The 15,826-nt window shown below is 60.8% G+C and overlaps 1 protein-coding gene across 3 annotated transcripts in view; it reads left to right on the top strand.

Annotated features, from left to right (window-relative positions):
• TPCN2 (two pore segment channel 2) overlaps positions 1-15,012 on the top strand; it is a 31,657-nt gene extending 16,645 nt beyond the window's left edge. Inside the window, exons 12-25 of one of the 3 annotated variants that reach the window (XM_027531717.1) lie at positions 332-413; positions 582-668; positions 4,708-4,827; positions 4,913-4,972; positions 6,247-6,375; positions 7,132-7,181; positions 8,364-8,463; positions 10,586-10,657; positions 11,795-11,868; positions 12,358-12,439; positions 12,527-12,609; positions 12,957-13,038; positions 13,380-13,474; positions 14,213-15,012. In XM_027531717.1, the coding sequence (XP_027387518.1) occupies positions 332-413; positions 582-668; positions 4,708-4,827; positions 4,913-4,972; positions 6,247-6,375; positions 7,132-7,181; positions 8,364-8,463; positions 10,586-10,657; positions 11,795-11,868; positions 12,358-12,439; positions 12,527-12,609; positions 12,957-13,038; positions 13,380-13,474; positions 14,213-14,291 (1,195 nt within the window). In that variant the 3' untranslated portion in view covers positions 14,292-15,012. Of the gene's footprint in view, positions 1-331; positions 414-581; positions 669-4,707; positions 4,828-4,912; positions 4,973-6,246; positions 6,376-7,131; positions 7,182-8,363; positions 8,464-10,585; positions 10,658-11,794; positions 11,869-12,357; positions 12,440-12,526; positions 12,654-12,956; positions 13,094-13,379; positions 13,475-14,212 lie in introns of those variants that run through there. The other 2 variants (XM_027531718.1, XM_027531719.1) reach the window with 2 other exon arrangements.
• Positions 15,013-15,826: the final 814 nt, after the last annotated feature.

The raw sequence follows: 15,826 nt of genomic DNA, 5'->3' as shown, positions 1-15,826 counted from the left end.
ACACCCGAGCTGTGACTTGGGGTCCAGGACGAGAAAGGCCTGGGATGCACGTCCACTCTGCCCCCCACTCTGTGACAGCTTGGAGGCAGTGTCACAGAGCTGCTCTGGTCCCCACCGCTCACTGGCCCCGGGGCCTGTGGGTCGCACGCTCTAGCATCCTCAGCTGCTCCTCTCTAAGGCAGGACCACGGGGTCTCAGGATTTTGGAGACAGGAAGACCGTCAAGCACTCCTTCCTGGAGAACTTGTCACTGCCCAGGCTGCTTGGGCCAGCGGTCAGGGCGCCTAAGGGTGCTGAGTTGGCTGGGCTCACTGAGGGCATCTTCCCCACAGACTTGGGGTGAAGCCTGAGGATTTCTTGCAAGTGCTCCAGAAAGTCCAGCTGGACAGTGACCACAAACAGGCCATCGCAGAGGTACTGGTCCCCCCTCCCCCCTACCCCGCCTGTGCCTCTGGGCTCCCTAGGTCACGCGGGTGTCATTTCAGATCGGCCCGGCTGGCCTGGTCCTGGTGGGCCTGGGGGCGGCGCCCTTCCTGCCCTTGGGCTGGCTGCCCAGTACCCCCGTGCATTCCTGCTTTGCAGAAGCTGCATTCCCGTGGTGATGGCCTGCTGTCAACTGACGAGTTTCAGAAACTCTTCTACGAGTTTGATAAGAGGGTGATTAAAGAGGTAACTGTGGCCGGGCCAGGGGCACCTGAGGTTAGCAGGGAAGTCCTTGGTGTCTCTTGGCGTTGATTGCCTGAGTCACTTTTAGTGACCGACGCTGGGACTCACCTTCCCAGGGATTTTGGCCCCTAGGGTGTTCGTGGGAGCAGAGCTGGTGTGGTTCTTGGGAACTGGGGAGATTTTGTGACCTTATGAAATTCCCAGACCACAGGGACTGTAGTCCTGACCCAGAGGAACTTCCCAGTTTTCTCCATTCTTCATGATAGACTTTTCTTCTCTTCTCACACATCCTAACCTGGGAGGTTCCCGAGTTTGTCCAAAACCTTTGTCTGTTGTCCTTACGCTGATTTTTAAAGTTAGCAGGGGGGCTTAAGATCCAGCTTAACACTGTGTCCACAGTGTTAAGACCTTGGCCTGCCTGCATTTTATGTGGCAGGTGTGTGGGAGGCAGCAGGGGAGGAGGTGCAGGGAGACGGCCCTGCTGTTCCCAGGCAGACTTTGGGGCAGTGCAGGGGGCTGCTGCTCCAGCCACTCCAGCCACCTGGCCTTGACAGGGCTGAGCTGGGCTTGAATGGGGGTTGAAGAGGTGGAGTCAGTCGTCTCCTGTTGATTGGATTCCTCGCAGCTCAGTGTCACCATTGAGTCAGTCAGCTCAGCTGCTGTAGCAAGTATCGCAGCCTGTGCGTGTGTGTGCGAATTCTGGAGGTACTTAAATACCAGGGCTTATTGTCTCCAGGTCTGGAGGCTGGAATCTGAGGTCCAGGCGTGGGCAGGGCCGGTGTGTGGATGGAGGCTGGAATCGGAGGCCCAGGTGTGGGCAGGGGCAGCGTGTGGACGGAAGCTGGAATTGGAGGCCGAGGCATGGGCAGGGCCGATGTGTGGATGGAGACTGGAATCGGAGGCCGAGGCGCGGGCAGGGCCGGCGTGTGGACGCCGTCTGCTCGCTGTGTCTTCGTGTGGGTTTCCCTCTGTTGTGTGTCTGTCTCCTCATCTCCCCTTCTTATAAGGTCAGCAGTCCTACGGGATTAGGACCCACCCCAGTGACCTTATTTTAACTTAGTTGCCTCTTGAAAGACCCAGTTTCCAAATACAGTCACATTTGAGGTCCTGGGGTTAGGCTCTCAAAATATAAATTTTGGGGGATGCACCTTAGCCCACAAGTTTCTTCTCCAGGTCTGTGGTCAACCTCCGAGGCCTCAGGCCCCAGTCAGAGGTGGTTTTCCCTGAGGACGTGAAGCCTTTCCAGGTTCCCCAGAGGAGGTCCTGTTTGGCCTGGAGCTATGGGTGCTGTACCCTCGGCCCCTGTGTGGTCAGCAGCGTCCTCGTTGCAGGACCCGTGGGGCACGGGAGATGGTTACAGGGACAGACGGCGGACACGTGGCATGTTAACATACGTGACGCCGTCTGTGCCCAGGTGACCTGAAGGGAATAGTGAGTACGTGCCATCGGGTGCGGGTTTTATAGAAACCACGACGATGGTTTTCAAAGGATAGTAATTCTGGAAGCACCTTTCTATGATGGTCCTGGGGCAGGAGGTTTGCGGAGGTTTGCTGGGCCCAGGAGGCAGCTCTTGGCAGCTGTTGTTGTTTTGATTTGCTGTGATCCAGCCCGTTTCTGGGTGCAGCCTGACCTGGGTGAGAAAATGTTGGGAAGGTGGGCTCCTTTCTCAGGGTTCGCTGGGCCAGCCAGACCCTCCCTGGGCACTTGCCAACCGGCCTGCAGGATGCTGCTGGGTCCAGGTAGTCCAAGACCAACTCTCCCTTTGCCTTGAGTCAGGATCTGATATCAAAAGGGAGGTGCGTGGTTGTGGTGGTGGCTGCTGACTGGTCGCACGTGCAGGCCACGCCCCTCATCTGACCACACCCTCCCGTGGCCACGCCCCTCATCTGACCACACCCACTCTGGCCACGCCCCTCCACGGACCACACCCTCCACTGGTCACACCCCTCCTCTCACCACACCCTCTGCTGGCCATGCCCCTCCACGGAATACACCCTCTCTGGCCACACCCTCCGCTGGCCACGCCCATCCTCTGGCCACGCCTTTCCTACTATGGTTCATGAGATGCTCTCTCTTCCCATATGCCCTAGATCTAAAGTCCAGAACTATGATTTGAGGCTGGAGTTTGGGTCCTAGAAGTTTGGGGGGCTGTGATGTCCTTGTCGTGGTTTTATGACATCCTCCTTCCTCCCCAGTGCTGATTGCCAGCGGGCAGGCAGGTGCCTCAAGGATTGTTAGCATGTGAGGGCTTGTCCCAGGTGCCCTGACAGGCTGTGATTTTGGAATCACTTCTGAAGAGAGGCGTTTTCTAGGTGGCTGATAGCAGGACATCATGAGCTTTCATGACAGTCCTCCCATGTATGGTCACCTTCTGTCCATCACCCAGGCCTTGGTCCAGTGCTCGTCAGTTCATGCTAATTGGGTGCAGAAGAGGTACCATGCCAGCTTCTGAAAGCCTGTTTCTCTTTTACTTTTTTTGGCTGCGTCACATGGCATGTGGGATCTTAGTTCCCTGACCAGGGATTGAACCCGTGACCCCTGCAGTGGAAGCCTGGAGTCCTAACAACTGGACCACCAGGGAAGTCCCTGTTTTTGTTTTAATAAGATGCTTTTGAGGTTAAAAACATAGCAGGCATTCATTATAGATAGTAGCAAGAAATAGAAAAACCCACCCAACTGTCCACCTTCCAAGAATAGTAGCAAGAAATAGAAAAACCCACCCAACTGTCCACCTTCCAAGAAATCATTTCACAGAAATCATTTCAAGGTTTGTTATTTCTTAATAATGACGTGATATATGAATTCATTCTTCTTGTAATAATTTAACATAACGGATAATGCTGAAGTCTCTTTTGGCCAATATATCAGTCTGGGTTCAGGCAGGAGACAGAAATCACGTAGAAATTTAACATCGAAAAGTATTAACTGTGATAAGAGAGTCACTGTAACATATGGGGAAGCTCTGTGGTCCCCGAGGGTGGAGGAAGATGCCTGGGGAAGAACAGACCTGGGGGGGACCCCTTCCCCAAGGCCAGGGTCTGGACACCTTTGGAGAAGTTGTGGTCCAGACCGCAGGGGGACAGGGATGTTTGCTGGTTTACCTGGGCTGGAGCCGGTCTGCGGTCACTGGGCAAGCAGCATGCCACCGTCTAGGGTGCAGCAGGCGCCGGCCATGAGCAGAGCATGTGGTATATAGAGGGAATTGGGCACCGGGGCCGGCTGGCAGCCTCTGGGCACCAGTACCCACGTGGAGGACGTTCTTACGGGGTCAGGCTGTGCTGCAGGTCACCAGGGAACCGTGCGTCTGAGTGTGGGGCTGGGTCAGAGCTCCACAGGTGTCTTTCCCTGACTTGAGGTGTGGTTAGTGTGACAGAGGAGCCAAGTGTTCAGTTTGATCAAATTTAAATTTGAATCAAGTGGCCACGGCCAGCGAGTAGCCGCCCCGTGGGATGGTCCATCTCGTGCTGCAGTGACCGCTCTGCACCTCTGTCCTGGTGCACAGGCGGGGGCCTCTCTGAGGGGAGGCAGGTTGGTGTGGGTCTCTGGGGGCAGGGGGGCAGGTTGGTGTGCGTCTCTGGTGGGGGGAGCAGGGTGGCATGGGAGTGCAGGGTCTCACAGGCATCTTCATGGTGTATTTGTTGCCCAGCTGCCCTCCTCTGATCAGGCTCCACTCCAGCCTGGTGACGGTGTGTGAGTTACCTCCATTCTGTGCTAAGTTTTCAGTTATTAGCAACTAATTTATATGTATATTTTCACGTGACACTTGGCATATGTTTAAGACGACTGAATGCTTGTCCGTCTCGGGCTGCTTGCAGCATCAGTGCCCTTCTGGGTTATTTCCATGCCTCTCGGTGTTAGACGATTGTGACGATCATCTTTGTGCATAAAACTGACACCGTTTGAGAGGTGTTCCTGAGGCTGGAGAGTCTGGGTTGGGAGGCAGGGTGGGACGACTGAGTCCCAGGAGGAGGGGGTTGGGCATCTCGGTCCCCCGTGGCCGAGGCCGGCTCCATCGTGTTTCTGAGTGTGCGTGTCCCCCCAGCACCCGCCGCGGCCCGAGTACCAGTCTCCGTTTCTGCGGAGCACCCAGTTCCTCTTCGGCCACCACTACTTTGACTACCTGGGCAACCTCATGGCCCTCGGAAACCTCGTGACCATCTGCGTGAGTGCGGGTCTGCCCTGGCGTCGCTGCCCGCCGGCTCTCTCACCGGCCCCGGGCTGAGCCGCCGACCGCTTTGGCTCTGCAGGTATTCCTGGTGTTGGACGCACACGTGCTGCCCAAGGACCGCGACGACTTCGTGCTGGGGGTGAGCTCTGCAGCCACAGGCTGTCATCCAGGGTGATAGGGCATGAGGGGGCAGAGGGCACAGCCTCCCCACCTCAGGCCCGGGTCCCCGGGAGGCAGGGCCATCCTGGTGCTTCACCGCGGAGTCTGTGGAGTAGGGAGACGTAGGGCGTGGGTTCTGGGGCCTGTCTGATGGCTGGAGAGCCTGGATTGGGGGCTACAGGTGTGCCACTTATGGTTGAAGCTGTGCCTGGGGTACAGGTCCCCCGAGGAGAGGATGTGGACCAAGAAGGGGGTGCTGAGATGCCTGAGTTTGGAGGTAGGGGGCTCAGGAAGAGCCGCCTAGAAGGGTGTGAGGAGCAGCAAAGAAGTGGGAGGGGAGGGTCACGTGGCCGCAGCGTGGGAGGGGGTGTCTGTGCGCCACGCATTTCACCATGTGCAGCAGGGCAGGACCCACGGGGCCCTGTGGACAGAGCCGCATGGATCTCATTGGCCCCACAGTGGGCGGGGGACATTGGGGGAGGTCAGGGAGCTGGGCGGGACCCACGGGACCCTGTGGACAGAGCCGCATGGATCTCATTGGCCCCACAGTGGGCGGGGGACATTGGGGGAGGTCAGGGAGCTGGGCGGGACCCACGGGACCCTGTGGACAGAGCCGCATGGATCTCATTGGCCCCACAGTGAGCGGGGGACATTGGGGGAGGTCAGGGAGCCGGGCAGGACCCACGGGACCCTGTGGACAGAGCCGCAAGGATCTCATTGGCCCCACTGTGGGTGGGGACGTTGGGGGAGGTTGGGGAGCCGGGCAGGACCCACGGGACCCTGTGGACAGAGCCGCAAGGATCTCATTGGCCCCACTGTGGGTGGGGACGTTGGGGGAGGTTGGGAAGCCGGGTGGAACCCACGGGGCCCTGTGGACAGAGCCGCAAGGGTCTCATTGGCCCCACTGTGGGTGGGGACGTTGGGGGAGGTCGGGGAGCTGGGCGGGACCCACGGGGCCCTCTGGACAGAGCCGCAAGGATCTCATTGGCCCCACTGTGGGTGGGGACGTTGGGGGAGGTTGGGAAGCCGGGTGGGACCCACGGGGCCCTGTGGACAGAGCCGCAAGGGTCTCATTGGCCCCACTGTGGGTGGGGACGTTGGGGGAGGTCGGGGAGCCAGGCGGGACTCACGGGGCCCTGTGGACAGAACCGCATGGATCTCATTGGCCCCACTGTGGGTGGGGGACATTGGGGAGCTGGGTGGGACCCACTGGTGGCACCGGGACTGAACGCTGGGCGTGCTTCTCCCTTTCAGATTCTCAACTGCATCTTTATCCTGTACTACTTGCTGGAGATGCTGCTCAAGGTGTTCTCTCTGGGCCTGCAGGGCTACCTGTCCTACTCCAGCAATGTGTTCGACGGGCTCCTCACCATCGTCCTGCTGGTAAAGTCTGAGACGGCTCAGGCGCAGCCTCTCGGGCGGGCGGTGTGCACTCAGCCTGTCACAGGGTCTCTCAGCTGCCCCTGGACCCCAGGGGGCCACAGGGCCTGGGCCTCCCGCCTCTGGTGACAGAGGGGCTGGCTCCCCCAGGTTCAGCTGCCTGGCATGGGGCTACAGGAGGCTCATTTCCGCTGCCTCTGTGGGTCGTCGGGGCTGGGGCAAGGTGAGGGCAGGCTGCCTCTCCTGACACCCCAGGGACGCCTGCAAGGAACCTGCAGACCCCGCCAGCCAGCACAGCCCCACCAAGGACAGTGGGGCCTCGGCGTGCGGAAGGATGGGCAGGGTCTCAGGCACTGGGAGTCTTGGGAAGTGTTTCCCCAGATCCTGGGGCAGTGAGGGGTCGCTCCTGGTGTGCACGTCACAGCAGCAATATTAGTGCGATACGTATTCGTGTTTGACGGATCAGAGCTGTGGGCCCCCGGCAGCAGCAGGGAGGCAGCTGAGAGGAGGGCCTTCCGGTCCATCCTTGACCGCAGTTTCTCCCAAGCCCGGAACTCCAAGGCCCCGTCCCAGCCCTGCCCTCCGCACGTGCAGCCTAACTCCTGAGGCCAGGGCACCCTCAGCAGCGGGGCGTCCCCACGTGGCACCAGCTGAGGGGCAGGACCGGCTGTGGTTTCTCCCCAGATCCCCTCGGGGCCCGCGTGTTAGAGCCGCCGGCGGGCCTGCCGCAGCGAGCCTTCTTCTCTTTTGTGATTAAAGGTTTTGGAGATCTCCACTCTGGCTGAGTACGGCTTCCCACACCGGGGCTGGTATGTGTCACGGAGAACCCGGGGAGGCCTGGCTAGCGCCCCGGGGAAGGGTGTGTGTCCGGCCTCTAGCCGCTGGTGCAGGCCGCTCTAGGCCCGAAGGCCTGACTCGCAGGCGAGTGGCCACAGCTCCTGCCCCGCCACGGCCTGTGGGGTCAGGTGCCTTCTCCGCTCTTGGGGACTCTGCCTTAAAGGCCTTGTGGCCGCCTTCAGGATGATTGTGTTCCCAGAGCTGGGGTGGGAGGCTCTGGAGGTGCCCGTGCGATGGGACCTGGGGCCCAGGTGTGCGGGGGGCCGGAAGCAGGGAGGCCCCCGTCATCACTTCCCACCCTGGGTGTCAGTTCACCTCCCCGTAGACGTCAGGGTGGCTCAGGGCTCGCTGAACTCACGCTGCCCCCAGTTCTGGCCACACGGAGGTATGGACGTTTGGCCAGGGGTCCCAGGGTGCCTTGCGGTGTGGCGTGTGGCAGCCTTGGGGGTCTCGCTGCCCAGAGCACAGCTGTCCTGGTGAACTCGCGTGCTGACCTCGCGCCCTCAGGGGGCCTCTTGGTCCCTCGGCTGGGCTGCCTTCGTCTTAGTGGTGCGCTTGCGAGTCATCTGATGAGGGTGGGCTGGATGAGTCCTGCCCCTTGGGGTCTCGGGAGGGGTCTGTCAAGGGGGACGGAGGCGGGAGCAGTGAAGCCTCGGGGCTGCCCGGCGGCTGTGGGGCCAGCTCTCCATGTTTCTTAAGTGCACTGAAAACCCACAGGGCGCTTCTGGTGGGAGGTGGTGAGGGGTGCGTCCTAGGTGAGAATGGGTGAAATTTAAATAGAAACGAGAGCACAGTAAGGCCCGTGAGGGGCACCCAGGCGACGGGGTCACAGCCAGGGGCAAGGTCCGAGGATAGGAGACGGGTCTGGGGCCACGTCTCTGCCAGCTCTGCTGGGGCCAGAGCTGGGCGTCTGGAGCCCCAGGGTTCTCCCGTCACGTTGCCCCGCACCACAGGGGGGCTGTGCCCTCGGAGGTGTTGCCGTGAGCGCCCTGGGCCGCGGGCTCAGGCTCTGCCCTCCCGTCTCGACGGAGTTTTTCCGGTGGGTGGCGCCTGTGGGGCGGCTTCCTGGCACCCCGGTGGCCCGCTCTGCGTCTGTCTCTGGACCGAGCGTCCCCTGCGTCCCTTTGCCGGCTCACCCGTCTCCGCGTCTGCAGGAAGCCGGCGACGCTGGGCCTGCTGTCGCTGTGGGACATGACGCGGCTCGTGAACGTGCTCATCGTCTTCCGCTTCCTGCGCATCATCCCCAGCATGCAGGTACCGCCGGCGCCTGTGGGGTCGCTCTGGGGGTGCGCGTGCCTGGCAGGCAGGGACCCTCTACATGCGCCCCAGCCTTGCGTCTTGGCTGGGTGACGCTGGAGGTGGTTGGGAGTGTAAGGGCATCTAGCCCAGACGGCAAGGGGGTGTCGGTGGGACCTGGGGGAGGTCACGTGCTCTTCGGGGTCCCTGGCCTTTGTGGGGAGCCAGTGTGCCCCGAGGCATCCTGAGTTTCCGAACGGCCTAGGCTGCTGGTGGCTACTGGTGCCGCCTCCAAGGACCCCCAGTGCAGGAGTGGACTGCCTTGTGACTGTCTCTGAGCCCCGGTTTCTCATAACGTTCCTGCCAGGAGTAGCCCCAACTTTGGAGGGGGGCAGTCCGGGTGTGCAAGCCCAGCCCCCGCCCAGCACTGGGTGGGGGTGTCTCTCCTGTCTGCTTTCCTGAGCACTTCTCAGGAGAAAAGAACCCAAGGACACCTACCTGCCCCCTTTTGGAGTGTCCAGAGTGTCCACTTCCCCTCAGCCCCGACCCGGCACGGGGCAGAGTGGGTCTCTCCCATCTGCTTTCCCGAGCACTTCTCAGGAGAAAAGAACCCGAGGACACCTGCCCCCTTTCTGAGTGTCCAGCTCCTTCCCCTGTGTGCGTCCTGCCAAGCTGTGCACCTGGCCTGTGCAGCTGGTGACCCGTCGTCACCCAGCGGTATTTCCATCTGAAGGGGCTCCTGGGTGCAGAGGACTGTGGCCCTGAGCCCTCCATACATACACACACCTGTGTGACCCGACACGTGCAATGCACACAGGCACGTGATCACACACACCCAGAGCACACACAAAATCATACACATGTACACGTAATCACACCCTCATATAATCACACATGTCATCTCACACACACACACATGCATGCACACACCAACAGATGGATTTGCATGTAACTGCACAATTACACGTGTGTAACCACACACATATAATCATGCAGTCGGGCGCAATATAAGCACAAGTGTATGTATACACGTGTGTGTGCTCACACACACAGCCATCTACACACACACGTGTACACATGTGCGTATAATCACGTGTGTGCACACGTACAGCAGAGTTCCTGCCTGCTAGCGTCGGTGCTGTTTCTCCTGACTCACCAAGTGGGGAAACTGGCTGCCTGGAAAGCCGGTCTGTGGGGCTTAGATTCACGTGCACCAGGGTCCCCGGCTGGGTCTCTGAGGCCCCACACCGCAAACCCCGTCACCCAGGGCTGACGGGCCATCTCCAGGTCAGCCTTTCTCAGGAGCCTCCAGACCAGCTTTCGTGGGCCGGTGGGCAGTGTGGGCCAAGGCCCTGCACATCGTGGCTTCACCTGGTCTTGGAGGTGTCTGCACGTGTAGGGGTTTCTGTGTTGGGGTGGGCGGGTGTGTATAGTCGTGAGAGTGTGGGGGTTGGCATGGGTGTATGTACAGGTGAGGCGGGTGTGCATGTGTACAGGTGAGGTGTGTGTGTATACAGGTGCGTGTACAAGTGAGGTGTGTGTGCAGGTGTGTGTAAAGTTGAGGTGAGTGCATGTGTGTACAGGTTAGGTGTGTGTACAGGTGCATGTACAGGTGATGTGTGGGTGTGTGTGCAGGTGTGTGTACAGGTGTGTGTGCAGGTGTGTAGGTGTGTGTACAGGTGAGGTGTGTGGGTGTGTGTACAGGTGATGTGTGGCTGTGTGTGCAGGTGTGTGTACAGGTGATGTGTGTCTGTAGGTGTGTGTACAGGTGAGGTGTGTGTGTGTGTGTACAGGTGATGTGTGTGGGTGTGTGTACAGGTGAGGTGTGTGGGTGTGTGTACAGGTGTATGTACAGGTGTGTGTACAGGTGATGTGTGGGTGTGTGTACATGTGTTTGTGTGTGTGCACGTGTGTGTACAGGTGATGTCTGTATAGGTATGTGTCTGTGTAGGTGTGTGTACAGGTGAGGTGTGGGTGTGTGTACAGGTGAGGTGTGGCTGTGTGTAGGTGTATGTACAGGTGAGGTGTGTGGGTGTGTGTACAGGTGAGGTGTGGGTGTGCATGTGTGCAGGTGATGTGTGGGTGTGCGTGCAGGTGTGTGTACAGGTGAGGTGGGTCACCCACTCTCTTGCTGTCTCAGCTGATGTCCCTGGTGGCCAGCACCATCCTGGACCTGATCAAGAACATGCGGGCCTTCGGTGGGATCCTGGTGGTGAGTCTGGCCACCCGTGCTGGCCTCTCGGGGGAGCAAGGCCGGGCCACTGGGTGGGCAGCCGGAGCTCCGCAGGAAGTGGCAGCCTTCAGAAGGAGGATCCCTGCATTCGGGTGGAGCAGGTGACCGAGGCCCGGGGATCCCAGGGCAGGGCGGGATGCTGGAGAGAGTGGAGCTGGGGTGGTCTGGCTGAAGGGACGGCCTGACCACACCGCCTTCCCAGAGAGCCTCTTGGTCACTTCCGAATCCCTCGTGTGTCCTGGGCCCTGGGCCACAGTGAGGAGATGAAAAACCTTAGAGGCACCAGGGGCCCCCCAGGGCTCACAGAGGCCCCAGAGTGGTCAGCCATCCTTGCTTGAGGATTTGGGAAACTCAAAGCTGCTTTTGCTGAGAGAATCTTGATGTCCCCTAGCCCTGGGCCAGGCCCCCCCAACCCCGCCTCCTCCACTGTGGTCCTGCCGGAGCTGGGCCTTGAACAAGGGGCCCGGTGATGCTCTAGGCACGAGGCCTGGCAGGAAGGAGAGAGGGTGATGAAACCCTGCTGTTGTGGACGCCAGGGGGCTCCGTGGTGCCCAGGGCTGTCAGGAATGCTCAGGGGACCCGCTTCAGGCACTGCCCACAGGCCCCAGTCTGCCTTGTGGAGGAAACAGGCCCAGAGAGGGGCTGGGTTAGCGTGGGGGTGCTCCTCATCTTCCGCCCCCCAGACACATTAGCGACGGGTCAGGGGCGGCCAGCAGCCCCTTCTCTGACTGGCACACAGCTACCCAGGGGTGCGTCTCAGACGCCTGCTGATGTACGTGGGGAGGGCAGTGGGCTTCTCCCAGAGGGACGTGGCTGCTCCAAGCCCTCTTCCCAGGATACCTTCTGCAGCCCTTGCTGCCCAGTTCTCCATGGGGCCTGCCTCCTGCTGCACCTGCCCTGGAGGAGGGCTCACAGCCCCAGTTCTCCCCCCAGGCCCCCATGTATCTCCAGGGCTTCCCTCTGGGACAGGTTGGTGGCCAGGAGGGGTGCCTGGGGTCAGAGTCCCCGTGTCCCCGGGGAGAAGCTCCTGCTGGCATGCAGCCCCTAGCAGGCCCTGCCTGGCTGTGTGGGGGCCCCCGCAGGCGTGCGATGCCGACGGCCCGCCTGCCTCCGCAGGTGATCTACTACGTCTTCGCCATCATCGGCATCAGCCTGTTCCAGGGCGTCATCGTGGCTCCTAGAAACAGCAGGTGAGCTGGGTCCTGGGGGTGTAGGGGGAATGTCTCCGGGGACGCTGGAGCCGGGGTGAGGCCTCGGAGGTGGTGTGGGTTCAGCTCCCCAGGAGGGACCTCCTGGGTCCCCTTTCTTCCATGGTCTCCCTGCTCTTCTCCCCCCACCCTCCCTCTAGCAGCCCTCTCTAGAATCTACACTGAGGGTGACCCCTGACCCCAGGTCCCTTTCTGGAACTGCAGCCCAGGCTGCTTGCTGCATAAGGGGTGTCCAGGGCTCGGCCTAAACTGCGACCCTCCCCTGGCCTGCCTCTGCCCATGTGTCCACAGCACCGGTCTCGCTGCCCTTGGCACCTCCTTGGTTAGGGGGCACGTCCTCTTTGTCCCCCTTTCTCAAGGGCCTGCTGGGTCCATGCGGAACAGGGGCTCAGGTGGGGCTGGGAACGCGGGCGTGTGTCCCACTGCGGCCCCCACACTGACCGGGTTGTGCCCTCCCATCCCTCCCCGCAGCCTAGCCTCTGTCAATGGTTCCGCGCCCTGCGGGAGCTTCGAGCAGCTGGAGTACTGGCCTAACAACTTCGACGACTTTGCGGTGAGTCCCACGCCCCCTGCCCCTCGGTAACCTACCCGCTGCCTCTGTTCCCTGCGGCCTCCTGGAAGCCCTGTGTGCCCCCTGCAGGCCGCCCTGGTCACTCTGTGGGACGTGATGATTGTCAACAACTGGCAGGTGTTCCTGGACGCCTTCCGGCGCTACGCGGGCCCGTGAGTGACCCGGCCTGGCCGCCCCGACCGCGGCTCTGCGCGGGGTGCGCGTCTTGGTCTAACCTCCCGGGGTTGCAGGGTGTACGGGGCAGCAGGTGGCTTCTGGGGGGGCCTGTGACCTGGGGTGAAGGGGCTCCGCCTGGAGCTTGGAGATCTCAGACGGCCCCGGCGCTGGGCCAGGTCTGAGCCCCAGCCCCGCTCCTCCCGGCCGACTGCCCCTAAAGGCCAGGCTGGGCCAGCCTGGGGGTTTGGGTGGGAACAGCGACGTGGAGCAGGGAGCGGTGGGTCCAGAAGAGGGTTGCGCTGGACTTACAGGCGCCCCCCGGCCTCCCCCTCATTCTCCACAGGTGGTCAGAGGTGTATTTTGTGCTGTGGTGGCTGGTGTCGTCGGTCATCTGGGTCAACCTGTTTCTGGCTCTGATTTTGGAGGTAGTGGACACGCCTGGCCCAGACTCTTCTCAGTTGGAGTTTCTAACTTGATGAGGTGGGGTCCACTTGGAACTTGGTCGAAGAGCCTGTGCTGGGTTCGCACAGCTCTGGGGTGCGGGTCTGCCCTCGCTCGGGGCAGCTCGTCCTGAAGGCTCCTGACCTTTGACCTGTGGGGTGGGGCTGGAGGAGGGCCCTCAGGGAACTGCTCCTGTAGGGGCCGGGGGTCTTGTCGGGCCTCGGGTCCCTGTGTCCAGGGGGAGCTTCTCAGCCAGGCCGCCATGGGAGGGGTTCACGCAGGGCCTGGGCCTACCCGCCACCTGTTCCTCCCTCCCTCCTGCCAGAACTTCCTTCACAAGTGGGACCGCCGCAGCCACTTGCAGTCCTTCACGCAGGAGCTGGAGGACACCTCTGAGATGACCCAGGAGCTCCCGTTCAGGTGCGTGGGAGCGGGCGGGACGAGAGGGAGGGTGGGGCCTGGGGCAGGAGGCGGGGCGAGAGGGAGGGCGGGGCGTGGGGCAAGAGGCTGGGCTGAGAGGGGGCGGGGCAGGACCAGGAGGTGGGGCGAGAGGAGGGGGCGTGGGACGAGAAGCGGGGTTGACAAGGAGGGCAGGTCGGGGGGCGGGGCCAAGAGGGAGGGTGGGGCGGGAGGCGGGGCGAGTGGGGGCGGGGCCTAGAGGCGGGGCCAAGGGGGAGGGTGGGGCGTGGGCGGGAGGCCGGGCCGAGAGGGAGGGAGGCAGTGGGCAGGCGCTCCTCTTGGGACCTCCCGGGCTGCTTCTGCTTCTGCCGTGGGGCTGAGTTCCTCTCACCATGAGCCTGCGTAGGGAAGCCTCTTCAGGTGCTGTTAGTCCCCAGGTGACCCTCTTGGTGGGTGAAGTGAAACCTCGGCCCCTCTTTCCCATGGTAACCTGGAGCTTGTTCCTCTGGTGGCTCAGAGGCGACGGCCGCACCACCCTCCCTGAACGTCTGTGTGTGTCGCAACCGCACAGAGTGGGCTTCTCCCGGCCTTTGAGGGACTCCCCGTAAACATCCTAGAGGTGGGCCCAAGCCCCCTGTGGGTGCTTCCGCGCAGCTCCTGGTCCCGAGAAGCCCTGACGAGGCCTCTCCATCATCCCTGCGCACCTACGCCCCTACAGGCGCCCAGGGCGCCCGGTCCATTGTCTCCCCCGTTCCGCAGGGACGTCCTGGAGGAGCCCACGGAGGAGGAGCTGGTGGAGAAGCTGAGCCGCCACCCGCACCTGCAGCTGTGCAGGTGACGTCCGGACGCCTTCCCGGCTGCGGCGGCCGGCGGCCAGGCGGCCTCTGGAGGCTCTCAGGCCGGGGAGGAGGCGGCCGCGACCCAGAGGAGGGGCCTTCCCCTTGGGCAGACCCGCTGTGCGGACCGAGGCTGGACAGGCGCAGGCCCTGATTCGCAGCTGAGCAGGACCACTCTGCAGCCCCTCCGGCGCTGTTTACACCACTTTCCTTTATAAGCTGCTTCCGAGGGACTACCTTTTCTAAATACAGTGGGTGACTCCACAGAGACCACTGATGTGTGAGAGGAGACGCAGCGGTCTTTGCCTTGTGTCCTGCTGTTTCCGTGGTGCCTTTGCTGCTGGTGGCCTTCAGGGACCAGGGGCCCACACAAGGCCCACACTGGCCGACTAGCAGCTTTCCGGGGCATTAAGCTTGGGATCCTGGTTTTAAACTAGAAGCTGGACTGTTGTTTTATTATTTTATGGCTCATGTGAGTGTGATCGAGTGTGTTTCTTCCTGGGTGAGAACGCCAGTCATCTTCATCAGTAGGCCTCAGGAAGCGCGAGGTGGTTGGCTACTGGAACGGGACTGCTTCTATGGAGCGGGGCTCCCAGGGCTCAGCCAGTCGGAAACCAGTGCTGTGGCCAGATCAGCCCTCGTGGTTCTTACTGTGTTTGCAAGAAGCCTTGCAGCAACAGCTGTCAGGAAACTTCGAAAAAAATAAAGATTTATTACCTACAAGACCTGGAAATTACCTACTGCACCTGGGCCCATACAGCGAGGTCACAGGTAGAGAGAGAGACCGTGGGCCTGGGGTTCTGCTTTTATTGCAATTGAGGGTTTCAGAGGACTCACTCTTGGTTGGTGGATTTAAAACATAAGAGCAGGAACTTAAAGTGACGGAAGAAAAAAAGTGGCCCAAATGGTCAGTTATCAAAATCAAAGATTTCTAAAACAAGTCTCAGAGCAGAAAGGTGGGCAGTGTGTTTGAGATACTCTGAAGTGGATGCCTCTGCAGTCCAAGCTTAAGAAAACTATTGGCAGGGCCTTTGCTACTCCAGGTATGGCTGTGCAGGTTGTGCACTGCACAAGAGTACCCAGCTACAAAGGTGTGTCCTGGCATTGGCTGTCTGCCCCATAAGAGGGACCCTCTCTCTAATTTGCGTAAGACACATATAAGTCAGGGATGGCCCTACTTTGTGTGTGACAGGGGACTGGGGTGGGGAGGAGGGGAAAGTGAGCAGTGTGTGGCAGGCCACGTTGCCACTTGGTCCATCGTAGATCCAGATTGATAAATGGGATTTTTATTTCAAGGGCCACCTTGAGTGGTTGGTGGGTGGTAGCCCCCAGAAGGTCTGTTGAGAAGGATTGGAATCTTCGTGGGAAGGAGTGCTAGGATTTATTAGTGATGTCTGCCATAAGCCCCAGAAGGGAAACCAGGGCATGGATGCTGACTCCACTGCAGGAAGTGATCCCAGTCTTCCCCAGCTTGTTTGGGAAATGGGATGAGAGGAAAGTTCAGCTAAAAAAAAGGAACTTCTAGAATGTCTGCAAA

Source organism: Bos indicus x Bos taurus, chromosome 29, assembly GCF_003369695.1.
Source record: "Bos indicus x Bos taurus breed Angus x Brahman F1 hybrid chromosome 29, Bos_hybrid_MaternalHap_v2.0, whole genome shotgun sequence".
Classification (NCBI taxonomy): domain Eukaryota; kingdom Metazoa; phylum Chordata; class Mammalia; order Artiodactyla; family Bovidae; genus Bos; species Bos indicus x Bos taurus.
This window is presented reverse-complemented; position numbering and strand designations above follow the sequence as displayed.